At 52.1% G+C, this 27,239-nt stretch overlaps 2 protein-coding genes across 2 annotated transcripts in view; one reads left to right on the top strand and one right to left on the bottom strand.

The window, feature by feature from the left end:
- The window catches only part of CTIF (cap binding complex dependent translation initiation factor), a 177,422-nt gene extending 152,915 nt beyond the window's left edge, over positions 1 to 24,507 (top strand). The window contains exons 10-11 of the mRNA XM_049781546.1: positions 22,225 to 22,278; positions 24,023 to 24,507. Coding sequence (XP_049637503.1) covers positions 22,225 to 22,278; positions 24,023 to 24,238 — 270 coding nt within the window. The 3' untranslated portion in view covers positions 24,239 to 24,507. The remainder of the gene's footprint in view (positions 1 to 22,224; positions 22,279 to 24,022) is intronic.
- The window catches only part of SMAD2 (SMAD family member 2), a 961,241-nt gene that overhangs the window by 772,511 nt on the left and 161,491 nt on the right, over positions 1 to 27,239 (bottom strand). The gene's annotated exons all lie outside the window — the stretch shown is intronic.

The following is a 27,239-nucleotide window of genomic DNA, read 5'->3' as shown; positions in this document are numbered from 1 at the left end:
CTGGCAGGCTCGGGGGCCCATATGGGACACCGGGATTTGAACCAACCACCTTTGGTCCTGGATCGGCTGTTTGCAAAGCAAACACCGCTGTGCTATCTCTCCGGGCCCGTGATTTCTTTTTTTTTTTTTTTTTTCAAGAGCGATTTATGAGACTAGAGCCAGGAGTAACCCCTGAGAGCTGCTGGGTGTGACCCATAAACCAAAAAATAATAATAATAATAATAATAATTGAGAGGATGTCAGAGGCACCCTGAATCCTGGTGGGGGCCTCTGAGCCCCTTCAAAGTACTGGTGAGCTGAGTGCTGCGTCCAGCTGAGCCCACCAGGGTCCCTAAACTCACTGAGGGTCTTCACAAAGCCAGGCCGTTGTCACCAGGACTGGCTCCTCTTGCCTCCTTTGCTTTTAAGCTTCGTGTAGCGATGCTCTGCACTTAGGAATCACTCCTGACAATGCTCAAGGACATTATGGGATGCCAAGGATCATACCCAGGATCAACCACGTGCAAGGCAAGTGCTCTACCTGCTGTACAGTCCCTCCTCTTGCCTCTTTGACCAGCTCTAATTCAGGGGAACCAATAGGCACCCCCACACCTCTTATCCAGATGCCATCACTCAGGTACCAGCAGTGCTGGCCATTCTGGGCCACTCAAAAGACCCCTATTCTCCTTCCTTCCTTAGTCTGGGCCAGGCCCTGGAAGAACCCCCACCTCTCTTGTAGCACCCCACCCCCACCTTCAACTGATGAGCCAAAGCCAGGTGTAAACTTTACCCTCAGTTTTCTCTCAGCACCGGGCTGAGACTTAAATGTCATTTAGTAGATTTGCATATTACAAGTTGGCGCCTCCCCTTCCTGCATCAACACCCAGGAACCTGAAGGAAAGAAGGGTCAAGGTCACGGGCTGCCTTCCTGTACTGTGTGGTGGTGCTTCTCTGTGAGGACAGAAAAGCCAGTGCCATTGTCTCTGCTCTGTCACTGACTCCCAGGGTGTGCATTTGTTTGCGATCCTTCCCGATCTCTACTGAAGACTCCTGGGCAGCCCCAGGAGCCCCACAACATGAGCCTGCCCTCCTATTTGTTCACCCACCTGCTGTTCTGTCTCTTCACATGAGCTGGCCTAGCCTATTCTCTTGCTCTACCCCCGGTGCCTAGAACAGTGCCTAGAACAATGCCTGGCAAGGGACAGTGCCTCATATATGCCTTTTGGGGGCACCTTCTCCAAACAGAGGTGTCCCGGCTCTGGAGAGGTCATATGAGGGGCAGTCTGGGGGGGATAGATGACTATGGTCCCCAAGAGGATCCCAGCAAGGAGAGAGGAGGGAAATCTTCTCCCCCAGATCAGATTTTTGTCTGAACTCAGCATCTCCCTGCACCAGCCTGTTCCCTGTCCTGTATGCTATGCTCTGTTCAGCTCGACCTTTCTCATTCAGGCGAGATGTCAGTCCATCCAGAGGCAGAAAGAAGCCAGTCAGGGGCCCGGAGAGATAGCACAGCAGCGTTTGCCTTGCAAGCAGCCGATCCAGGACCGAAGGTGATTGGTTCGAATCCCGGTGTCCCATATGGTCCCCTGTGCCTGCCAGGAGCTATTTCTGAGCAGACAGCCAGGAGTAACCCCTGAGCAACACCGGGTGTGGCCCAAAAACCATAAAAAAAAAAAAAAGAAGCCAGTCAGTCAATGTGGGCATCTCAGCTGTGCACAGGACTATGGTATAGGGTCAGAGGCAGTGGCTATCTTTCTGGAAGGCATAAGGAAAGCAGAAAGTTTAGAGCCCAGCATGAAAGAACAGGGCAGATGAAATGACTCACAAACTGGAGATTGGACCCCCGTCAGCCCCTAAGAATTCTATACAGAGGGTTGGAGCACATGCAAGCCTGTGGGAGGCCCCAGGTTCATTCCCTGGCACTGTAGGGTCCCCGAACACTGCTGAGACTCCCCCAGATCCTCATGAAACTCACAGGAAGTGGCACCATAAGCCAAGAAAGTAAAGAAGAGAATGATGGGTTCAGCCTATCACCGGGTTAGAAAGCATGAACAAGCTCTCCCCTTTTCTCTGTGGGTGCAAAGTGTTTGAAACCTCACGTGCATTTGGCACTGAATGCTGCGCCCCAACAGCATCAAGCTCAGGCGAGTGCTCCCAACCCTGGCAGCTCCTAGGACAGCGGAGCTGAGGCTCGCTTCTGGAATCCTCAAGGCTTAGGTACAGTTCTGGGCTCCCCAACTATTGGGTCCTCAAAGTCTCATGAGTATTATTTATTTTAGTTTTGGGACTACACTTGGCAGTGTTCAGGACTCATTCCTAGTTTTGTGCTCAGGGAAGCACAAACTGGGGATGCTGAGGATTCAACTCAGCTCTGCCACATGTATGGCAAACACCCTCCCCGCTGTTCTCTCACTCTGGGCCTTCCGGAGTATTTTTATGGTTACTCTCTTGGAGGTCCTCAGTATTGAATTACTGGGTTTCCTTAACCTGTTTTGTACCTTTTCACTGTGTAGATTATTTCCTGCATCAACGTCTGCTTCCAGACCTGCGTCTTACCAGATCCTCCTGGGCTCCACTAGCACCCTGGACCAAAGGGAAGGAACCCTAAAGCTCGTAGCTTCCGTGGGGACCTGGGTGGTTGGCAGTAAGGTGGGGAAAGAAGGAGGGGGCAGGGCCAGAGAGATAACATGGAGGTAGGGTGTTTGCCTTGCACGCAGAGGGACAGTGGTTCGAGTCCCGGCATCTCATATGGTCCCCCAAACCTGCCGGGAGCGATTTCTGAGCATAGAGCAAGGAGTAACTCCTGAGCACTGCTGTGTATGACTCCAAAAAAAAATTACAAAAAATAAAATAAATTTAAAAAGGGGGGGGGCAAAAAGGTGAGAGGGGCCTGGAACAGGGACCTAAGAACAAAATCAGGGTGGCGGGGAAGGTCTCAGGGCGCTCCTCTTCTCCATGGCTGGTCTATGGGCTGTGCGTGGACATAGGATGAGCTCATTCTCCCTGTGCCCTTTCCGTCACACTGTTGTTCCCAGGGCTGACATTTCTGTAATTAAGACCTTGTCCCTTCCCCAGAGGTATTGAAACATAAAAGTATTTGCTGAATCGGGGTTTCCAGGGTTAAAAGGCAGACGTAGGAAATGCAAACACACTCACTAGCTAATTAACCCTTAATGAAGGTCGGAGTTGCTGCTTCAGACAATTAGCTCTGGGAATTGAACCGGCAGGTACAACCCCACTTTTTTCTTTTTCTTTTTTTGGCTAATTGTTCTTCCCCCGTGGCCCGGATATGGGGGTCCATGGGGAGGAGCGGGCAGTGGGGAATGAATTCCTCCTGTGGCTCTGGGCCGGGACTGGACCGAGCTGGGCGGGCTGGCTGTGCCCTTGTTACTCAGAGAGAGGCCAGTTGGAGGAGTGGGGAGGAGCAGGAGGATGTGGTTTGGGCCCCGGGGATCAGAGGCTGCCCCGGGCTTGGACGTGGGCCTGGGAAGTCTTGGAGGCTCTGCCGGCCGCTGCGGTGGCCCTCGTGGCCGGAGGGGAGGCGTGGGCCCAGGATTAGCTGACTGGAAAGCAATTAGTTGAGGTGGGGCAGGCTGGGAAAATACCTGGAATCCCAGGGCCGGAGTTGAGACTTGCTGGGACGCAACCGGCAGGCAACCTCGAGGTTCCGGGGTGTGGGGGCCGAGTGGAGGGTGGGGTGCCACTGGCCCAGTGGGCCAGAAGCCTGTTTTGTTTTGTGTTGCTGGGGAAAAACAGATTCTGAAGTGGGGTGAAGGGCTCAGGGGCATGCAGGAACCCTTCTCTGTGGTCCCATCTCTTTTCCTAAAATGCCTCTTCTGTGCCAGCATCTGCCCTTTCCTCCAGACAACACCCTCAGCCTCCTAGGACTTTCTCTAAGGTCAGCTGTGTCCTCTCTTTCTTTCTTTCTTTCTTTCTTTCTTTCTTTCTTCTTTTTTTTTCTTCTTTCTTTTCTCTCTCTTTGTTTCCTTCTATTTTCTCTTCTTTCTTTCTATTCTTTCTTTCTTCTTTCTTTTTCTTTCTTTCTCTCTTCTTTCTTCCTTCCTTTCGTCTTCCTTCCTTCCTTCTTCCTCCCTTCCTTCTTCCTTCCTTCCTTCTTCTTCCTTCTTCCTTCTCCTTCCTTCCTTTTCTTTCTTACACACAGGAAGGCTCAGGGTTACTCCTGGCTTGCACTCAGGAATTACTCCTGGTAGTGCTCAAGGAACCATATGGGATGCCAGAGATCAAACCCAGGTCAGCTACATACATGTAAGGCAAATGTCCTATTTATCTGCTGTGCTATCACTCCAGCCCCCCTGTACCCTTTTTCCCTGTCAGGACAGTGCTGGATGGTGCAGACTTTCACACTTTGGAAGGAGAGTCTGGCAGAGTAAAACGTATGCCCCAAAGAAACGAAAGACACTCGGGGTTCAGATCTCTTTAGATCCAATTTCAGGTTGAACGGGGAGAGCAGGATGAGCCCTTCCCAAGAATCCTCTCCCCAGAAAATAGCCACAAGCTTGGCAGTTTGCAGACACCCAGGACAGCCTCTGCAACAGATGGGTGCCTTGCATGTGTGAGGTCCCAGGTCTATCCCCTGCACCGTCCCCAAACACACAGGATATGCATAGCATCTTGCGGAACATCCCCAGAACTTGCTCTAGGGGCTGTGGGGCTTCCACTGAAGAGCCCCCTCATCTCGTATAAGTACTGCGCGTTAACCGGATTGTGCCACTGGAGCTCCAGGAGCCCCCTTATCTCAAAGAAGAATGTGGGATCTTCACGCAGATCAGCGGTCAGGGTCTCAGCATGTCCTACCGACCAGCCTCGCATGTAAAAGGCTGAGCAGCCACATCCAGACTCCCCTTGGTCCGACATAGGACATTTCATGCCTTGGATTTGGGGAGATTTTTTTTTTTTTTGGTTTTGTTTGGGGGAGTCACACCCTGCAGTGCTCAAGGCTCTGTTCTTTACTAAGGGTCACTCCTGGTAGAGTCTTGGGGGGGTGCATATGAGGTGCTGGGATTTGAACTGAGGAGTTGATTATGTGCAAGGCAAGTGCCTTAACCTCTGTACCACATCTCCAATTATAGTTTGGGGTCACACCCAGTGGTACTAGGGCAGGGGTCTCAAACTCGTGACCTGCAGGCCGTTTGCAACCCTCCGTACATTTTGTGGCCTGCGGCTGGCCTTCAAATATCGCAGTATTCACGATTATTTGCTTACCAAATAATTGCAATAAAAATCGCATTAGTAAGAAAAAAATCGCGGGCCCGGAGAGATAGCACAGCGGCGTTTGCCTTGCAAGCAGCTGATCCAGGACCAAAGGTGATTGGTTCGAATCCTGGTGTCCCATATGGTGTCGTGTGTCCGTCCGTCCGTCCCCCCCCCCCCCCCCCCTGCCTGCCAGGAGCTATTTCTGAACAGACAGCCAGGAGTAAACCCCTGAGCACTGCTGGGTGTGGCCCAGAAACCAAAAAGAAAAAAGAAAGGAAAAAAATCGCATTAAACATTCGCATACCCCAAGCAGTTCCGTTTGGGGTATGCAAATGTTTAATGGGATTTTTTGCGATTTTTTTTCTTACTAATGCGATTTTTTATTGCGAATATTTGGTAAGCGAAATCCCTTATGCAGCCCTGCCTCACCCCAACTTTGCCTCCTGTGGCTCCCAGGTAAATTGAGTTTGAGACCTCTGTACTAGGGGTTGATCCAACCCACAGCTCCTGCATGCAAAGCATTTACGTACTCAACCTGCTCCCTTTAGCCCCTAAGCCTTGTTTTTCCTGTTGGATTTGGGGTAGGTTTGTTTGTTTTTGTTTTGTTGTTTTGTTTTTATTTTTTGGTGTGGGGGCTACTCTGGGCATAGTGCTTAGGGGACTCTGTAGCTCATCGATGAAGCCTATGTTCCAGCCCCTTGATCTGTGTTCCCAGCCAGGCTTACATTTGGGAAAAGGAGCTCTCAGCTCCCCTCTCCTTCCTCACCTCTTCCCCCTTTTGCCCTTTCCTCCTCACCATGCCCCTCTCACCTCTGCTCTCCTACAGTTCTCTGGAGATCCAAGGTCAGGAAATTTCTTTTTGTTTTTGTTTGGGGCCACACCCAGTGATGCTCAGGGCTTACTCCTGGCTTTGCATTCAGACTCAGGTGCCAGGGATTGAACCTGGCTAGCCACGTGCAAGGCAAGCATCCAGCCCACTGTACTGTTGCTCAGGCTCTTAGCTCAGCCACTTGATGCCAAGGAGCTGAGCAGGAAGCAAGCATCGGGAGACGACATGCAAATGAATGGGAGGGACTGTTCCAGGAAACCTTATTTATGGGTCCTGAGATTTGAATTTTATAGCATTTAGTATGTGTCACAGAATATGATTCTTCTTTTGATTTTTCCCACCCACAGCAAGTTAAAAATATGAATACTATTTTTAGTTCATGAAAAGCAGGCTGGACCCCCCATCCAGATCTGGGGTCCTCAGTGGGAAGTGTAACCCCACTCCCCCAAGGAAGGCTTTTTAGGTATACCTGTAGGAAGGTGTAAAGGCTTCACACACTGTAATTGTATCCCAGAGAAGAGGGTCTGGAGCAGGGGCTGCAGCAGGAAAAAATCAAACCAGGCTGGTGATGGTGAGACACATGTCTGAGGACATTTCCATCTCGAACAGCAAGAGGAGGAGGCCAAGTGAGACCCAAGTATTTATTGAGAAATTAAGACCACCTCCATGAGGTGGGGTCTGGGGGGGTGAAGGCCAAAGACCTGTCCAGAAACTTCCCACTTAGGTGGGTCTTTGACATGTAAAAATCTTTGTTGAGGGCCCGGAGAGATAGCACAGCAGCGTTTGCCTTGCAAGCAGACAATCCAGGATCAAAGGTGGTTGGTTCAAATCCCGGTGCCCCATATGGTCCCCCGTGCCTGCCAGGGGCTATTTCTGAGCAGACAGCCAGGAGTAACCCCTGAGCACCGCTGGGTGTGGCCCAAAAACCAAAAAAAAAAAAAAAATCTTTGTTGAGAGGGGCCGGAGAGATGGAGAGATAGAGTGAAGGTAAGGTGTTTGCCTTTCATGCAGAAAGATGGTGGTTCGAATCCTGGCATCCCATATGGTCCCCTGTGCCTGCCAGGGGCGATTTCTGAGCATAAAGCCAGGAGTAACCCCTGAGCATTGCCGGGTGTGACCCAAAAGTAAAACAGAACAAAAAAAATATTTGTTGAGGGCGAAGACCAGTTAACCCAACAAGACTCCCTTGTGTGTTAACTAAAATGCAAAAAATCAGATAAACCAGAATAAACTGTGTTCAAAGTTCTCCAAAAGATGGAAACCTCTAGATGGGAGCTAAAAAAAAAAAGTGGCTGTATTTTGCATAGACACAGTAAAAACTGGGGATTTGGGAGGTAGAAATCAGAGATCCACATCTGGAGATGAGTGACCTTTGCCCTCCTCCCCAGAGATGCCAAGAGTCTATGTAGGAAGCTAGGGACCAGGACTCAGAGCTGGGTGACTTTTTATATCCAGCAGTTTAATGATGTGCAGGCTCATCTACACATAGGGTGTGCATATGTGTGTGCATTCATGTTTGTGTGTTTGTCTGTGATTTTATGTGCATGTATTCTGTGAGCATGTGTGTGCATGTGTCTGAAAGCATTGTGCACATATGTGTATGTGAGCATGCGTGCACATGGGGGGAACCATGAGGCACACCTTCCCCAATCAGTTCATTGACTTCCGTCTGACCACCTGCTACAGAGCTTTAGAGAGAGTCCCTGCCAGCTTCGGGGGTCCAGAGCAGTTCTGCAAAACAGAGGCTCAAAGCTCTCCCCAAGTGGGGAGAGGACACAATGCAGGCTTGGGGTCTCAAACCGGCCTCAATCCAGATCCCTGCACACAACTGTGCCATGCCCCAGAGGTTCGCTCCATCATCTCTCAGTGCTCAGTTTCCCCCATTGAGGAAGTAGCACAACCTGGGGTGGGGGTGTCACGAACCGGGGTGGGGGTTTTGGTACTCATGGTTATACCTGTCTTGCAAAGCTTTCCTTATTTTTAATTTTTTTTAATGCAAGGCATCATCATTTGCAGCGCTGTTTATGATCAGGTTTCAAACATACAATGTTCTGGCCTCATACTCTTAAGCAGTGTCCCCCACTTCACCAGCCCGCCCACATCCTCCTGGCATGGTAAATCCATTCTGTATCCTTCCCTCTCTTTTTGACTCCACTCAGCTTGATACTTTCTAGTTCCATAGCACAAATTGTATGGTTTTCTCTTTGTTCTACATGTGAAGCTTTTAGAATGTCTTTCTGGGCCACCCAGCCACGGACCCACAAAGGCCGCATGTTCCACCACCACCACATGAGAATGTGGTTGACTCTGTGCCTTTTGCCCTTTGCTGGCCCTCCAGGATCTGAAATCCTCTGCCACTGCATGTGCCCAATCTGAGCCAGAGCTTTTGACAGACCCTCAGTGGGTCTAATGTTTCCCATAGAAGCCAGAGCATGAGTCAGAGCATTTGAACGCAATGAATGTACAGGAACCCCAGACTTCGGATGTGGGTGCCTGGATCTGGGATCAGCCTCATGACCCTGAGGTGTAGCCTTGAGCCCTGGACAATCTCCACTGAAATTGGTGCTTTAGCACCTCTGCCCAGATACTGGGACTAGTCACCTGGTCCTCGGATCCAGAATCTCAGGACATCAACAGAAGCAGCTGGGTTTGGGCTTAGGTCAGGCCTCTCAGCTCCCACCAGCTGTAACCAGCAATATTCCTTTGTGTTGCTGTCAATGTCAGTTCTGGGGTCTTTGCTCAGGAGTCACTCCTGAAGGATTCAGAAAACCACACAGGGTGCCAGGATTCCAAAAGGGCTCTCTCCCCTGTATCTAAGGCCTTATCTCCTGCACTCACTCTCCAAGCCCCACTGTCACTTTATTTATTTTTATTTATTTATTTATTTTGGTTTTGAGGCCATATCTGGCAGTGCATAGAGGTGACTCCTGGCTCTGTGCTCAGAAGTTACTCCTGGCAGGCGATGCCAGGGATCAAACCCAGGTCAGCCATGTGCAATGCAAACATCCTACCTGCTGCCCTATTGCCCTGCCTCCCCCATCATATTTTTTAGAAGAATCATTATCATTATCATTTCAAGATACGCACCAGCATATTGATGTTGGTGGGATCTGCTTCAGAATGGTACCATTCTGGTTTGGGAGTTTTTTTGGAGCCATATCCAGAGGTTCTCAGGGATTGCTTCTGACTTTGTGCTCAGGGATCACTCCTGCTTGCTCTCAATGACTATAACTGTTGTGGGGAATCAAACCAGGGTCTGCCACAGGCAAGAATTCCACACTCATGGCAAAGGTAGGGGCCAGGGTAGAGGGACAGCTGGGCACTGTCCCTCCACACTTGCCACATCTGAGATGTGTGGTCTGTAGTCTCACCCCTGTCACCACTCATCATGAGGTATATTCCATGAAGCTCTTCCCAGAGCCTCAAGTGCTAGGTCCATGTGGCCTGCTGATCACCTGCTGCCTTGTCCCCAGGCCCAAGACTAATGTGATCCCGAGGGGCCCTTCCCCTGAGCTCTAGGCCAGCTGCCTCTGATTGGAAGACAGGTCAGCTCTCTGCCCTCAGCACTTCTTAACCATGTGGTTTCCTGTGTCCCTATCACCAAAGGAAATATCTTGCACCCCCCACTCTCCAGAGGTGTTCTTATTCCCAAGTTGCACCTCATTTATTTTTATGGGGACCCCATTTGCCTGTGCTTAGTAGTCATTCCCAGTGGTACTGGGGACCTTGTAGTGCAGTGTGTGCCCAGGCTTGAACCTGGGGTTTTTGCATGCAAAGCTTACCTTCAGCCCTTTGAGCTCTCTCTTTCTCTCTTTCTTTCTCTCTCTCTTCCTCTCTCTCTTTCTGTCATTTCTGTCTCTCTGTATCTCTGTCTCCTGTCTCTCTGTCCTGTCTTGTCTATTTTCTCTCTCTCTCTCTCTCTCTCTCTCTCTCTCTCTCTCTCTCTCTCTCTCTCTCTCTCTCTCTCTCTCTCTCACCTGTATCCCATTGCTGATATGTTTCTAGACGGAGACGGTGAGAAGTAGGTGGTGGTGTGAGAGGTCTGGGCAGGTCTCGGGCATTGGACACTAGCATAGAAGAGGAAACGACCATCCCATCCCACTGGGCCGGGCGCTCTGAGGTTGGCTCTGCTCTGGCTGCCTCGCTCTGTCCATGGCTCTGACTCTAGGTTCCAGGCCCAGGCCCAGGCCAACAGTTGTGCTGCTGGCTGGGCTCATTCTGACCGAGCCTGATGCCTGAGAACTCTGCTGTCTCTGCAACGTGTCTTGGCACCATGGGGAAAGAAGGTGTTTGCCTGGGCCGATTGGAACTGCCATAGGGGGTCAGGAAGGGTTTTACTTTCGTCCCTTGTCCTTATCTACTTCCCTGACAGGGGCATCTCAGTCCTCACCTAAAAAGCCCACCAAAGACACACAAATCCCCCCCAGACCCCAGCACCCTTCCACATCCATGAAGGAGGTTGAGGGGTGGTCTCTGGTTATCCAGGGGAGCGGGAAGTGCTGGGAGCACTTTGGCTCTTTGGCCCAGAAATGGGGGAAGTCAAATGCCTAAAAGGGTTCTTGTCCTTGTCACCCACTAAGGTGATTATTAGAAGACAAACAACTGGGACCAGAGGGTAGATGTAGGGGACCAAGGCCAGTCTGAAGACTCAGGGAGGTGTGAGGTGAGCAGTCGATGGTGTTGGGGAGCCGGGGATTGCTTGTCCATCCCCACCGACCCTAGAACTTCTGAAGGGCCTTGGCACTGTTTTCATCATATAGAATACGAGACTAATAATACGTGTAGTGTTCATGCCTCTCACGCGTGAGGCTCTGAGTAGGATCCCCAGCACCGAGGGAGACTCACATACATAGGCCCTGAAGCTGTGGTAGGAATCAGGAGTGGAGGAAGCACTACTGAGGGCAGCTGGCGGCTCACTTCTCTGAGCTGCAGACATGCCCCTAGAATTGCGATTCCTTTTTCCAAGAAGCATGGGTGACCCCCCCCCCCAAGATATGCCTGTTTGCCCTCAACCCGTGCTTCCCAGAGGCAAGGGTCTGGCCTGGGTGACCCTGAAGGCCTTGTCCAGCCCATCAGCCAGGCGTGTTGCCATGGGAACCCTAACTTTGAACTTCCTGTCCTCCGGGCTGTGAAAATCACAGCCTGAACCTTCCGTGGATGTGGGTTTCGCGATTAATTTCCTGTCGGATTGTTTACTTTAGCCAGCGGAAAATGCCTTTGCAGGCCTCTGGCTGGCTGCTCACTCCCCATACCAGGACGCTTCTCACGGGTGCCCCCCCCTTTGGCCAGCAAAGGTCAAGTCCAGGTCTAGGGGTGGGGGGTAGCAAAGGAGTATGGGACCTGGGTCTGAGGATAGAAGCCCTTGAGTGAAGTGGAGAAGTTTTGGTCCTTCCCCCATATGCCTGGCCTGGTGGACTCCAGAGAGACGGTAGTTTTAAGATTAATGGGGGCCCGGAGAGATAGCACAGCGGCGTTTGCCTTGCAAGCAGCTGATCTAGGACCAAAGGTGGTTGGTTCGATTCCCGGTGTCCTATATGGTCCCCTGTGCCTGCCAGGAGCTATTTCTGAGCAGACAGCCAGGAGTAACCCCTGAGCACCACCAGGTGTGACCCAAAAACAAAAAAACAAAAACAAAAAAAAAGATTAATGGAACATGGCGTTTGCCCCACTCTGCGAACCCCAGGCCTGACTCCCAGCCCCCCAGGCTCATTTTAGAAGCCACAGGCTGCCAAGTCCTCACTCTGGCCCTTGCCTTAGTGGGGACACTGGGTGTTCCCAGGGTACTGGACCAGAAAGAGGTGTCCTGTGTCCCCACCCTCTTCATCCTCTCCTGTTTCCCGAAGACCAGGTTCAGGTGCCATCCTCTCCTCCCAGCATCCTCCCACACTCCCTGAGGAACACTCTAGAGATAGGCAGGAGCACTCTTTTCACATTGTCAAAGGGGGATCTAAGGAGCACACGGAGCTGACCCAAGATCCAGGGACAGGTCAGTGATTATTTGGAGTCTCCCACCCCTCCTCGGCCCAAGTGCCCAAGAAGGCACTATTTGAATTTGGACACAATGAGTTTGGGGGAGTCACACCCAACAGCGCTCTGAAGACGGTGTCCAAGGATCGAGCCTGAGGCTCCCCTGTGCTAACAGTGTGCTTAGTGCCATCCCAGCCTGACTCTGAATGAGCACTAGTTTGGAGAACACTTTGGAGAGTGATTCCTTGTTTCCTCGTCATGCCAGGTGGAAGCCAGAGCCAACTTGGCTCCCAGGGTTTCCCATCTTTCACTGGCCTCTCCCCACCTGCCTGTGCTTGTGGGCCTCACCAAGGGGAAAGGAGGTACATTGGAAGACAACAAGGATGGGGAGATCCCAGCTTCCCAGAGTGCTGCTACTAAGGGTCCCAACCACACACACACCCCCGGCCTCCATTGCTGCCCTCACATGAAGACATACACTGTGCTTAAATCCGATGAACCCAGAGCTCAAGTGGCTTCATGACTGTACTCAGAAGCTGAAAGGCTGGGCTGGAGCAGTGGCGCTAGCCTAGGACAGGCCATGGTTCGATCCCCCAGTGTCCCATATGGTCTCCCAAACCAGGAGCGATTTCTGAGTGCATAGCCAGGAGTAACCCCTGAGCGTCGATGGTTGTGGCCCAAAACCAAAAGCAAACAAACAAACAAACAAAGAAGCTGAAAGGCAAGTAGTGATTGAGAGACCCTCGATCCTCAAAAGAACCCCCTTTCTTGAAAAGTTAGGTCAGGCAAGAGGGGGTGGCCCTGTGGGCTAGACCATTTTGAAGCCCTGGTTTCCCTCCCCTACACCACATGGTTTTCTGAGCATCAACTAGCACAGAGCCTGGAGTAAATCCCAAATCCTGGTGGATAGAGCTCAGAAATAAAAAAAAAAATAATAATAAATTTAAAAAAAAAGTAAAGCTGGAACTAGGCACCACTTTCTTCCAGCATCTTCTCTTTGCACTTTTAGAGAGATGCATGACAGAGGCGTGGACACAGGGCACGCAGAGGCGTGGACACAGGGCACGCTCGTCTTTTGGGAGCAGCAGGAAAAGAGTCAGAGAAGCTGGGAGGCTGTCGGACCCTTAAACCCGCAACCAAGTGTTCCCCATGAACGTGTTGCCAATCTCTGCGAACTAAACCCTCCCTGCCCAGAGCTGCTGGCCCGGGGTTGACCCCCCCGAGAGGAGCCGTGGCTCCGGTGTCCACAGCAGGATTTGGTGTCTTGCTCTGAGCCCCGGATTAGGTTTCTACCCCCTGGGGCCAGCTAGGGCATGCGGCCTTCCCCCATGTGACAGCTACCGTGGCTACTTTGTACGAGCAGGCTTGCAAGCTCTGCAGGAAGGAGGCTGGGCATTCCTCCCGGGCGCCTGCCCCGCGGTGAGGGTGCCTGCCCGCCTAGTGACGAGGGCTGGCCGCCAGGGCCCAGGGCTCAAGTTTGGCCTGCAGTCAAGCCAGGGGAGAGCCGTGAAGTTCCCTGCCCTCTGCCCAGAGCTGCGGCACCAGCTCCTTATTGGGCGAGTGGGAAGCAAGCTCCCGCTCCTGACCGGTGGGCAGGCCAGAGTGATACTAATAAGGGCTGACTGTAAGCAGTCCTGAGACCATAGCCGCACCCACCAACTCCCCAACTGTGTTTGCTCAGAGGTGATGTCCAGCAGTGCTCAGAGGACCAGGCCAGGCTCCTAAAAGCTGAGTCTGAACGCAGCCCTTGGACCATCTCCCCATCCTTTGTGACTTAACAGGGTGTTCTAGCCTCTCTGCCTCCCTGGCCCTTGCCCTCCTCTCTTCTTTTACCCCTGCCCTCCACCAAGAGAGTGTCTCTGCCACCTCACCCTGAGCCAATTTTTTTCTCTCCTTGCAAACCACCCTGCTCCTCCGTGGGGAAGTTCTGGACAAAAGCAAGGAGAGAGAACAGAAACCCTTAAAGAAAAATGTGGTCTGATGGGGCCGGGCGGTGGCGCTGGAGGTAAGGTGCCTGCCTTGCCTGCGCTAGCCTAGGACGGACCGCGGTTCGATCCCCCGGCGTCCCATATGGTCCCCCAAGAAGCCAGGAGCAACTTCTGAGCGCATAACCAGGAGTAACCCCTGAGCGTCACAGGGTGTGCCCCCCCCCAAAAAAAAAAACCAAAAAAAAAAAAAAGAAAAAAAAAAGAAAAATGTGGTCTGAGAAAATAGGATAGCAGGAAGGGCACTTGCCTTGCCCTCAGCTGACTTTGGTTCCATTCTCCACACCCTATATGCCCCCCCCCCTTAGCCCCAACAAGAGTCACTGAGCACAGGGCTAGGAGTTTGGAACACTCCTGAACACTACTGGGTGTGCCTCCACAAACCAATGAAGAAATATGATTCTTTCTCTGTCCCCTTTCAGAACCCTTACCTTCCTTCATGCAAACATCCTTGCACTGAAGGCCCAAGGCATCACTGAAGGTTCCCCTGAGTTTCATCACCCTGAGTACCTGCTGAGTACACACTGAGTACCTGCTCCCTGTGAGTGCACCTCTCCAGGCATTTGCTGGGACCAACCAGGTCTTTGGAGACTTCTCTTGACTTCTGTGCCCTTCTTAGCTATCCAATCATACTTCTTTTCTTTTTTTGGTTTTTGGTTTGGGGGCCACACCCGGTGGTGCTCAGGGGTTATTCCTGGCTATCTGCTCAGAAATAGCTCCTGGCAGGCACGGGGGACCATATGGGACACCGGGATTCGAACCAACCACCTTTGGTCCTGGATCGACTGCTTGCAAGGCAAACACCACTGTGCTATCTCTCCGGGCCCCTCATACTTCTTTTCTATTCCTCCTCTTCTAACCCTTCTTCCTTCCATCCTTCTTTCCTTCCATCCATCCTTCCTTCCTCTCTCTCTTTTTTCTTTCTCTCTCTTCTTTTTCTTTCTTCCTTTCCTTCCTTTCTCTCTTTTTCTTTCTTCCTTCCTTTCTTTTTCTTTCTTTCTTTCTTTCTTTCTTTCTTCTCTTTCTTTCTTTTCTTTCTTCTTTCTTTCTTTCTTTCTTTCTTTCTTTCTTTCTTCTTTCTTTCTTTCTTTCTTTCTTTCTTTCGTACCACACCCAGTAGTGCTCAGGGAGTTCTTCTGGCTGTGCTCAGAAATTATTCCTGGCAGTGCTCCAGGGATGTTATGGAATGCAGGGATCAAACCTGGATCGGCCACATGCAAGGCAAATGCCTTGTCCATTGTGCTTCAGTTCCATGTTATTTTTTTTTAAAAGGAGGGTTCTGGGAATGGAAGCCAGGGTCTCACATGTATGTTTCAGTGCTTTCTCACACTGCATTGTATCCCCCCCCCCACCATCCACATATCATTAAGTCTATATTGTGAGTGTGTTGAGTTTACCCTCTTCTCTTCTGATTTCATGTCTTCTTCCCATCACCACACTCACCTTCATGGCCTTGAACATCGCCTGGGCACCAACAACCTTTCTCCCACCAGTCCTACTCTCGGTGCTCCCAAGGCCTTGATGTCAGCGCTGAATGCCTGAGTCTAGCCCTTGCTTCCCTTTGCCTTCCAGGATGGCACCCCACCCTATGCCCCACTGCTCCAGGACTCCTTTCGTGTTCTCTCTATCTGTAGAGGCTCCTGCCTCCCTTGTGCCTGTTGGATTCAAGCCCCTGCACTTGCTCCAGTTTCTCCCTCTCCTTACCTCTGGCCCACATCCACCTCAGCTTCTTTGCACCGCTCAAAAAGAAGCTTTCCCTTTGGAGCAGGGAGTTGAGTTCTTTGCCCAGGGGCTGCTCTTAGCAGTGTTTGGTTGAGGGGGGCATGCCGTATTAGGGATCAATCCAGGGTTAGCTGCATGCAAGGCAAGCACCCAAACCCCTCCCTTAGCTCTCCAGCCCCCAAGAAAAGTCTCTCTAAGATTCACATGTTACCTTCCTACTCTGGATTTAAATTATTCAGGAGCTCCCCGACTGTTGTGAGATAAACTCTGATCTCAGTTGTGTAGCACTCAGAACCCTTTTGGATGTGACTGTTGTCTTCTTGGTCATTGTGTTTTCTCTCTGTCCCCAGTAGCATAGATTTTAGCATCTTGAAACCCATGTTATTCCCCAGTGCGCTCTGCTAGTTTACATTTTTTGCTTTTGTGCATATACCATATGCTGCTCCTAACACCATATGCCTGGCCTATTCTCTCCCACCACCATGCCGTCCTGTGTTCCAACACCATCTACCTAGCACAGTCTCTTCTGCTAATTGTCGGTTTTAATTTTTCTTATTTTCCTTGTGTTTATCTTAGAAGTGTGCAATAAATGTTGAAATGATGAGTAAGTAGATAGATGGATAAGTTTTGGTGGGTGGGTTTGTGTATGATGTATAAAATAGATGATGGATGGATGGATGGATGGATGGATGGATGGATGGATGGATGGATGGGTGGGTGGATGGGTGGATGGGTGGATGGATGGGTATGTAGATGTATGGATGGATGGATTGGTAGATGAATAGATGATGGATGGATGGATGGATGGATAAATATAGGTGGATGTATGAAATGGATAGATGGATGGTAAAATAGATCTGTAGATGATAAATAAATAGGTAAGTGGATGAGTAGACAGACACGTAGGAGGAGAGCTAGATAGAAGATTGGGTGTGTGGCGTGTGGACAGATAGAAGAATGAGTGGATGTGTCAGTGAGTCAGTAGAAGGGTTCATGATTTGATGGATGAGTAAGTAGTTATATGGAGGTAGATAGATAGAGAGATGGATATATAGGTGGAGACCAGTGCAAATTGAGAACAGGTAAAATCAATTTGGCTTTGTGAAGTCCCAGATTGATTATTATCACCAGTCAACAAAATTATAATTATTATAAGCAAAATAAGAATTAGCTAATGTAGGAGAAATTAAAATAATTCTCTAACAAAGAGGATGCTGATCCAGGACTCAAAAGTACATTGTAGTTTACTCAGACTTGCTGTCTGTCTGGCTTGTGCTTCTGAGCCTTGATTTTTCTATCTATTAAGTAGAGATAATAATGCCCGTGGCCGTTCCCCGTCTGTAAGGGAGGGTCACAGGGGTAAATGGGATGGTATGTACAAAGGGTGGCAAGATCTTCAGAGAAGATACCTGTTTGTCAAGACAGGCATTTAATAACGTTAATCGCACCTTGCATTTGATTCAAAGCTTTCACCTTTCAAAGCTTTGAGTTGGATCATGACCCCCACACAGTCCTGGTGGGTGTTCTCGCCACCCTCCAGACAGAAAGCTGGGGTGCAGGCTGGGGTGGCTGTGAGCGCATGGCAGGCCTTCTGACTCAGAACAGCTGCGCATTTTTGATGACCGCGTTGTTCAGGGTGACCATCGCCCGAGCTTCCTGGAGAGACCAAGGCACAGCTGACCTCCATCCCCATGAACCAAGGTCATTATCAAGGGCATCAGCGGCTGGGCATGCCTCTCGGCTGTGATGCCAACCCACGGGACACTTCTTGGGGGAGACAAGGGGTCCCATGACGACTACCCCTCCTGCCTGCCACCCCTCTTGCCTGCCACCTCCTTAGCTTGCCTTTCTTTGCCCTTCTCATCACTGCCAACATTCATGTCCATTACGTGCCTCTCATCATGCTTCCATCAGCACCCCCGGCCTGTACCTTCTACTCTCTCTTCTCCCTTGCCTTCCTCTCCCAGCCAACCAGCCAGAGCTCTTTGGATGTGCTGTGAGGCCAATCACGTGCATTCCCACTTTGGCCCCCTTGTTGAAGGCAGGATTTGAGGGTGACTGTATTCAGCTACCCGGATTTAGCTTTATTCTAGAAACCAGGCTTCTGGGGGAGTTGAGGGAGCCCAGGGGCTGGCCGGCACTCACTCCAGGGTGGGCAGACAAGAAGTTGGGGTGGTCAGTGCTTGTTTCCCCTCCCACATGGTGAGGCGGCCCTCCCTGCCTAGCTGCCATGCGCCCCCTCATTCCATCTCCCACTAAGTGTCACCCCCAGCACTGGCCTGGTTCCAACCTGGTCATGCCTTGGGCAGCCTGCCCACACCTGAGACCCTTTATGCTCGGTGCACGGCCTGTCTCCCCAGTGCTAAGCTCCTCCCCACTCCACCCCACCCCCAGTGCTCAACCTCTCCCCGAGGGAGGATGTGATGGGTGTGTCCACAAGTCCCGCACAGACAATAGGACAGGAGTGCTTGCGCTTCCGAACAAACACCGCGTGGGCTCGCACAATCGCCTTGGATTTGCGTCCAAGAAACACATTTCACCGAGCAAGGGCGCCAGAGCCGGCCTGCCCTAGCCCGCCCACATCCTTTTCAGTGCCAGTGACTTGGAGAAACTAAGCTGGCTCCTCCCCACACCCCAAACCCCTCAACCCCCAAGCTGGGTCATCCTGGTTCTACCCGGCACCTCTCCTTCAGATCCAGGTGGGCAGAGAAGGACCCTGCCTGCCAAGGCTGCTTGTAGTCGTGCGTTTGATGGCGGTAGTATAGACATCACATAAAATGGATCGTCTTGCGGCCAGAGAGAGGACACGGGTTAAAGCACTTGCCTTGCACACAGTGGACCCTGATTGGATCCCTGGCACCCCATATGATCCCCACCCCCCAAGACCCGCCAGCAGCAATTCCTGAGAACAGAGCTAGGAGTAAGCCCCAAACCTGCCGGCTGTGGTTGTAACCTTCCAAAATGGATCACTAGCCATGTGGGAGACCAACAGGGCTACACCCAGCTGGTGCTCAAGGGGGCCTGCGGGTAGGAATCAGCATTAGGACCTTTGAGTCAAGGTAGCCATTGACAGCCCTCGACTCTGGTGTGAGACGGATTCCTCCTGCCTTGCACAGCTGTCTATCCAGAGCTGTTTCCAGCTCACTAAAGTGACTCCCCTTACCCGCTGGCACAAGGTCCCATCACCCCTCTCCTTCAAATCGGGGCAGCTCCCTTCCACTTTCTGCCTCAAAGGGTCAAATTCTGATGACCAGAGCCATATCAGGTGCACCTTGCCCGGCTCTGCCTTGGCTATACTTCATGGGTCCTCCCTGTTGTAGCCAGTGTCAGAACATCCATCCTTGTGATTAATTTGTTGGTTTGGGGGGAAATGGAGGCACACTGGCAGTGCTCAGGGGACCATTCAGTTTCAGGGATCAAGCCTATGCCCCAGCTTGCATTTGAAAGCTAAATAGGAGGGAGACGATGCCCTGTGGGGGAAGACTGTGTTCTGTGTTGGAAGTACTGTTCCATGGTGAAGAAACTGTGCTCTGTGGGGAAAGGCCATGCTCTGGTGGGAAGTCCATGTTCTGTGGTCTGAGGTGGGAAAATTATATTCTGTAGTGGGGATGCCATGTTCTGTGTGGGAAGACCATGCTCTGTGGGGTGGAGGCTGTGCTTTGTGATGGGATAACATACTTGTGGGGGAAACCACGCTTGTTTCCCATCATGTCGTATGGACAGATCCTCAAGTCACTTCCTACCTTCCTGCCATGGCAGCCATGAGCTTGCTCCATAGAACTTGTGTAATACGGGGCCGGAGAGATAGTACAGAGGCGTTTGCCTTGCAAGCAGCCGATCCAGGACCTAAGGTGGTTGGTTCGAATCCCAGCGTCCCATATGGTCCCCAGTGCCTGCCAGGAGCTATTTCTGAGCAGATAGCCAGGAGTAACCCCTGAGCACCACTGGGTGTGGCCCAAACACCAAAAAAAAAAAAAAGAAAGAAAGAAAGAAAGAAAGAAAGAAAGAAAGAAAAGAACTTGTGTAATTCGTGCCTTTGCATCTCCAGAGTTTCCCAGGGAGGGTCTCTCTAAGCAGGACAGTGGAGTATATCTCAGCAGCTCTGCTAAGATGCATTTTTCTCACAACAAACTCACCCCTTAGGGAAGCAGAGGCCTCAGCAATAGGACCAGAGCTGGCCCAGACGCAAGGAGTGGACCAACAGGTGCACATATCTGATCACATGGGACAAATTCAGGCAGATCAGTGGAAAGTGGGACTCCCCTAGGACCTCTCAGAGCACTGATGGAGCAGAGCAACTCTGTGGCTCTGAATGAGAGCCTTTTGTGCTCAGAATCCCTGCAGGCTCCCTCCCCACCAGGCAGAAGATCAGCTCCGTGTCCACGTGTGAGGGCAGTCGGCCACTGTCCTTAACATGCATAGCCCTATGCATTTGTAGGTTTCACAGCCACTGGCAGAATGATTCTGGTTTGGGGGGTTGTTTGTTTATTTAGTTTTTGTTTTGTTTGGGCGAGTCACACCTGGTGTGCTCAAGGGTTAACAACTGGCTCTGCACTCAGGATCTTGGCTGTGCTTGGGGGAATCAGATGGGATGATGAAGTTAGAACCCGGGTCAACAGCATTCAAGGCCAGTGCCTTACCTGCTATATTATCACTCCAGCCCCTAACAGAATTATTCTGAAGTTCTGTGAGTGATAGGTTGAGGCCTCCCTCTGGATATATAAAAGCCATAAAAGCCGCTGGCTTCAGTATAGTATGGTATGTATGTGTGGTATGTATGGTATGGTATGTCTATATGTATGGTATGTATGGGGCTGGAGAGATAGCACAGGACTTAAAGCATTTGCTTCACATCTTCCCCCTTCCAAGCCCCAGTTTGTACCTTTGACATGGCACTTCCAGGGGTCACAGCTGAGCACAGAGTCAGGAATTGCTCCTGAGCACCCATCCACCCCTCTTCCTCAAAAATTTTAGTATGATACTCTAGAAATTATTTCTCAGTTGTTTTGTTTTGTTTTGGGACCACACCAGCAGCTCTGTGCTCAGGAATTACCCATGGCAGGCTCAGGGGACCATATGGGATGCTGAGGATCAAACCTGGGTTGGTCTCATGCAAGGCAAACACACTACCCCTGTGCTATTGCTCCAGCTCCTACTTCTCAATTTTGAGAGGAACAACGACAGTGGGAGACAAGATAGGAAACAGTAGGGGCAAGAGGAGGTCTGGACAGAGATATGGCTTGTCCCAGAGGTAAGCAATATGGCCATACCCTTGGTCAGAAAGTTTTTCTGGGAGCCAGAGCCATAGCATAGTGGATAAGGCGTTTGCCTTGCTAACCTAGGTTCAATCCCCTGCATTCCATAAGTCCCCAACTCTGCCAGGAGTAATTTCTTAGCATAGAGCCAGGAGTAACCCCTGAGCTCCAACAGATGTGGCCCCAAAACAAACAAACAAAAAAGTTCTTCTGTGGGCTGGATGGGGGTGCTGGAGCTGGGAGTGCATTTGCCTTGTATGTGGCCAACCCAGGTCTCTTTCCTTTCATCTCATATGGCGCCCCAAGTCCCACCACTCAGAAATGATGCCTGAGGACTACTGGGTATGAGGAAAGAAGGAAGGAAGGAAGGAAGGAAGGAAGGAAGGAAGGAAGGAAGGAAGGAAGGAAGGAAGGAAGGAAGGAAGGAAGGAAGGAAGGAAGGAAGGAAGGAAGGAAGGAAGGAAGGAAGGAAGGAAGGAAGATAGGAAGGAAGATAGGAAGGAAGGAAGGAAGGAAGGAAGGAAGGAAGGAAGGAAGGAGAAAGGAAAAGGGAGGAGAAAAGGAAAGAAGGAAAGGAAGAAGGCAGGAAGGGAGGGAGGGAATAAAGAAGGAAAGAAGGAAGGAAGGAAGGGGAGAGGGGGAAGGAAGGAGAGAGGGAGGGAGGTTGACTGGCTTTCCAATTTCTGTGAATCCCAGGGCGACTGTTGTAGATGTGAGGACAGGCTAAGGGAGAAGAAGATTTGGTTCTGGAAGTTCTAGAATTAAGTCTAGGAATGTCTGAGACCAGGGTGGAGCTTCCTCTTGCCAATGAGGAGGACTTGAGATGAGTCTATTTACCAACACACACACACACACACACACACACACACACACACACACACCACTCCTTGTCATATCTTCTTTTTTTAGATTTTTAGATTTGGGCCATGCGTGGCCAGTACTCAGGAGTCACTCCCTATTGTGCTCAGGGGACACCACTGTGCGGGCATCAAACCTGGGTCTTCCTCACACAAAACCTGTACCTTCACCCAATTCACACCACAGAGCACCCCCCCCCCCAGCCTCTCCCTTCTACTGTCACCACCGCCCCTTTTACTGTGCCATTCCAAGCCACAGCCTTCTGAGCCTGCAGGGAGGCTTGGGGTGCCAGGGTTCCCTGAAGGCAGACGTGCATGTTCCTTCCACCCTCTGGCCAATCCTGGACCTGCCTCCCCAGGGGGCCAGGATTGGGAAGCTGGGGCTACCACTGAGCATGTCTGGCCTGTCTCCACAGCTCCTGCAGTCTCAGGACGTGAAGGAGGACGCTGTTCTGTGCTGTTCCATGGAGGTAAGTGGGACCGGGGCCCACCCTGGACCTCTCGGGACTGCCCTCTCACTTTCCCTCTCCACCCCCTGGTGCCAACCACACCAGACGATGGCATCACATGCCAGCTGGGCCAGGAGGTGACCCAGTGCATAATAGAGTAACCAACCAGCATGAGTGAGGCTCTGATGTCCATCTTGACACTATGGGGGGGGTGGAGATAGGTGACTCCCCCCCAGTCTAGACATCCTCCTTAGTTTTGGGGAGAGAACACCATATTGGCCCGATAAAGGGCCACTCTTATTTTAAGAGGTGACTGCAAAATCACCTCACATGCCATATTTCCAGCCCCAGGTGAATGAGTCTGAAGCAGGGTAGCCACAAAGATTTAATAAAGCAAGCCAGTCAGGAAAGAATCATGGAGTCAGTTTTTTTTCGCCTGTGGTTTCTGCGTGTGACAAGCCAAACCAAAAACCTCTTTTTATTCTCCAAAAACAAATTCAACCGGGAGGTGGAGGGTCAAAGGGCGTGGTGAAAAGAAAGAGGAAGTTGGGGTAACGCCTTTGTTTTTGGGTAAAATCAGGATGTAAATTAACAGGTGACCGCTACTTGTGGAAACTCATTTTCTGGGGTCTCTCTGAAAACCCTCTTCAGATCCATCACTGGGCAGCCACTGCCTCCAAAGACCTTAGGGTACTGATAGACACAGAGTCCAGGATAGGCCGTGTCCGGGGCTGTCCACACCCCTGGCCTGGCCTCCAGGGAGCTCACCAGCGCTCTGGGAGCTGAATTGCAGTCATGAGATTATGGGACAATCTTGCCTCTGTTTGCTGGGTTCCAGAGGGCTAGGGGTAGGAGGTGTAGACGTTAGGGGACCAGGAGAAAGCCATGTTCAATTCTCAGCTCAATTCCAGTGCAGTGAGGGAGAGCATATACTCACATACATGTGCTCCCACACATGAACACATACACATGTGTGCAGACACCCACCCACACGTGTATATCTGCTGCACAAGGCAGTGTACACCCACTCAATCATATTAACCAGGGGTGGGTAACTGGCCAGGTAGAGGAAGACTGTGTAGCAAAGCCAGACTTGAATGCAGGGAAGGGAAGGGGCACTGCAGAGACACTTGGAGGTTTTTTCTGTTTGGGGGGCCACACCCAGCAATGCCCAGCTGCTGACTCCATGCTTGGGAGGGGGGTCACTCCTGGTGGTCTCTGTGCATCATGAGGTGATGGCCTGACTTGAGTCTCCAGTGTGTAGAACACAAGCTCTGCCCTCATTGAAATTCTGCAGAGAGGCTCTGCAGTGGGCACTGGGAACTGATCCAGAAAGAGGGGGGTTGTCCTTCCCTGCAGATAATTGGGGCCTCTCTTGAGGACACACAGGCCCTCTGGCAGGCCTCTAGCCCCAGGTCATATCTGTTTACTCTTCCTGGTATCCCACCAATAGGCAGAGGTCACTTCTGGGGCCATGTCCCAGTCCTTTGAGGATGGGGTGATGGGCAAGGAAGGCTTCCTGCGGGAGGCAAGGGTCCAGAGTGGGAAACTGGTGTGAGTTCTTTGGGGCACTGGACACAGGTCCATCCCATGACTTCGTAATGGTGAGATGTGGCCCAGCATGTCCTCTCCCGTAGGCCAGGGCCTACTTGAGAGAATACAGCTACTTCTGATCTGTGCCCCTACCCCTGCACCCCCTTCACCAGGTGCATCAGGAGAGGAGTCCCTTCCCTGGCTGGCCTAACTCCTGCTTTTCTGCCCGCAGCTGCAGAGCACGGGCCGGCTGCTGGAGGAGCAGCTGCCCGAAATGATGGCCGAGCTGCTGGCGAGCGCCCGCGACAAGATGCTATGTCCCTCGGAGTCCATGCTGACCCGCTCGCTGCTCCTGGAGGTCATCGAGCTGCACGCCAACAGCTGGAACCCCCTGACGCCCCCCATCACGCAGTACTACAACAGAACCATCCAGAAACTGACAGCCTGACAGCCGGGGGCCCTGGCGGCGGCCTGCGGGCAGCTGGGACCCTGGTGCCCAGGGCCAGATGGACAGGCGGGAGGACTGCGGTGACCCTGGCAGAAGGGGAGGAAGGAGGCAGAGCCTGGCTGGAGCCAGGGGGAGGGGGGCCCGGGACGTCATCCCCGCACCCCCCCCCCCCAGAGCATGCGCGGCTCCCAATAAGGGAAGCATGTGCCGAGTGGGGTCGGTGGCCCCGGCCCGCGCCCCTCCTCGCCTCCCCACTTCTCCGCCCTGCGCGCCCGCGCCCGCCTGCTGCAGTCTTTGTGTGGCTGCACCGCGTGGGCCAGGAGGACCCCAGGGGCTGCAAAAGTGGGTCGGAGACGGCGCACATTGTCCCCGCATGCCGTCAGCCGCAGTCACCAACTGGCAGGAGGCGACATGGGACAGATGTCCCGGAGGACAAAGGCAGCCACGGTCGGTCCCCACCAGCCGCGCGTAATTGATGGCCTTTGTCCGCCCCAGTGGAGCGGGCCGGTGGGGGCGGGACCGCAGGCTCCCGGCTCCTCCTCCTCCCCTCCTCTGCCCCCCAAGTCTGGGGCTGAGCCCAGGCGGGGGTTTGGTGCCTGTAGGTCCACTTGCGCTCGCTCTTTCTCGCTCTCGCTCTGTCTCCTGTCTTGTCTCTATCTATCTGCCCGTCTCTCTGAACCGCTCTTTCTCTCTTTCAATCTATCCATCTCCCTCGGTCTCAATCTCTCTTTCTCTCTGCGCCCCTCACCCACATTTTATTTTTCAAAAGCTGCTTGCTTTGAGGTTTCTCTCCCCTGCCCAGGAAGAGCCCCAGTGCTGTTGAACGCCCTGATTAGGGGCAGATCAAACCTGGCCCCCCTCTGGAAGGGTTCTAGCCACAGACAGCTTGCCAGTAGCCAATTAGAGTAATTGGAAACTTCTGCCCCAGCGGGGGGTCCACGCTGCACCCCGTGCTCCTTGGGGCCCTGGCCTCCAGCACCTCTGTTCTCTTCTTCATGCCGCGCCGAGTCTCAAAGGGCTGTTCCTGTCACTGCTGGGACCACATTAAATCCCGCCTGGCCCCAGGCCTTGCAGTGAACAGGGCGCAGAACCAGGCCAGCAAATTAAAACCAAAGCCCTCGGTGATCTTTCCCCACTCCTTGAGTGCGAACACACGCACACGAACACACATACTCATTTGCTAACACACGCATACTCACAGTTACACGAACATACACACGCATGCACAATACATTCAGACGCACACATAGGCACATAAACAATACATATACACATATGCACACATCCTGAGCTGTTTTAGATGCAAGCCTGGCTCCCAGGACCTGGTGAGAGCTTCGTGGACTGCAGGACCACCGATAGCAGCCCTCCAAGACTCCCTTCTTTGCAGAGGCTTTGTGCTTGGGGTTCAGCATGTCCCCTGGCTATCGGGAGAAGGCCTTGCATCAGGCTGGAGTATAGAAGGCCACATTGGGCTGGGGACCATGTGACTCCTCTTCTGATGACCACCGAGGAGGTTGTGAGAGTCAGGCTTGGGCAAGGGGCTGGCTCTGGGTGGTGAATGGTAGGGGCACAGCCCCTCTCCAGGTATGGAGCCCCCCTTCAAGAGCCCCTAACCCAAGCCCAGCACTTGCCTTATTTATTTCTGGACTGAAGCTATTGCTCCTTGGGTCACTGAGACCTGCTTGTTGAGCCAACCAGGCTGGCCAGAAAGGAATCTGGAGGAGGAGATTGGAGGGGGTTTGATCTATCCTGTTGACCCACGCTGCCAACCTCCAAGCCCCCAAGAAGGGAGCTGAACCCCTAGGAACCTGCTGGGAAGGGCACAGGATACAGAATTATGGGCTCAAGGTCGAAGTGCCCGGCTAGTCCTGTTGTAAGCTGTTTTCCCGCTACCCCACCTTCTCAGGCCTTTTCTCCACCTGGGGCCCAGGGAACATGGAAACCCTGAAGGAGGCCCCAAGGGCTCAGAGGACCCCAGGGAAATCAGGGGCTCAGGAACCAGCTGCATCAAGGGCAGTGCCTGTGCAGAAAGGGGCTCTGTGGCCTTCAAGTGGAGTGTGATGGGAGTGTTCATATATATATGTGTGTGCGCATGTATGTGTTTGTGTGTACACAGATGTGTTTGAGCATCAGAAGAAGAGACCAAGGAAAGAGTGGGCTCCCCAACATCATGCACCCAGGAAGAAGGCTGAGACGGTGGCCTGTGCAGCACACCCCTCCCTAACTGGATCAGTTCCATAGGGGAACCGAGGGACATATAAATATGTAAACATATATAAATATATTTTTAACTCTGCGTAGTGTCCAAGGCTCGGGCACTTGCTCCAACGCACTTCCTGGCCACAGTGTTTCTCTAAATGCAGGTTGCTGCTGCTTTTACAGACAGGGAAGGAAAGTAAAGACAGTGAAAGCTAAATACAATTGGACACTCAGAGACAGAGGTGACTCAGACAGGAACTGGGGGAGGCTTAAGTGGGGGCCCCCATTCCCAGCCCTTCCAGGGCAGGATCCCCAGCCCTGCTGGATGTGGAAGACCTAACCACATAGACCTCTGAGCATGCCAGAGGCCTCCTTAGAGTCTGCGGCCCTCAGGCCTGTGCCCCACTCTCCTGGTGTGGTTCTTGGTGGTGGAAGAGGTACATTGGGGTGTGTACCCCATCTGTCCCCCACAGACAAGGACACACAGACTTCCTAGCTCTCTACCTTGGGGCTATGCTGGAGCAGAGTTCTGTGATCACAGCCCCAATTAGACTTGCAACTTTCCCTGCACCTGGGTGGGGTCCTCGCCTAGTTGTTCCTCTTCCCTGCCCATCTGTAAACCTTGTCAGGTTGGGGGGTGTTTCGCCCCAACCAGTCATGTAAATGTAAATGTGGGCCCAGTTGGTATTTATTCTAATTTTTATTTTATTTTCTTGAATGGCTTGGGGAGTTGGGGATGACAGGTCATGGACCTAGTGATGGCCTGACAGCTGCAGGGGCCTATACAGACAACCTGCTCCAA

The sequence above is a fragment of the Suncus etruscus genome, chromosome 10 (assembly GCF_024139225.1).
Source record: "Suncus etruscus isolate mSunEtr1 chromosome 10, mSunEtr1.pri.cur, whole genome shotgun sequence".
Classification (NCBI taxonomy): Eukaryota; Metazoa; Chordata; class Mammalia; order Eulipotyphla; family Soricidae; genus Suncus; species Suncus etruscus.
The sequence above is the reverse complement of the archived record's forward strand: the minus strand, read 5'-3'. Positions and strand labels throughout refer to the sequence as shown.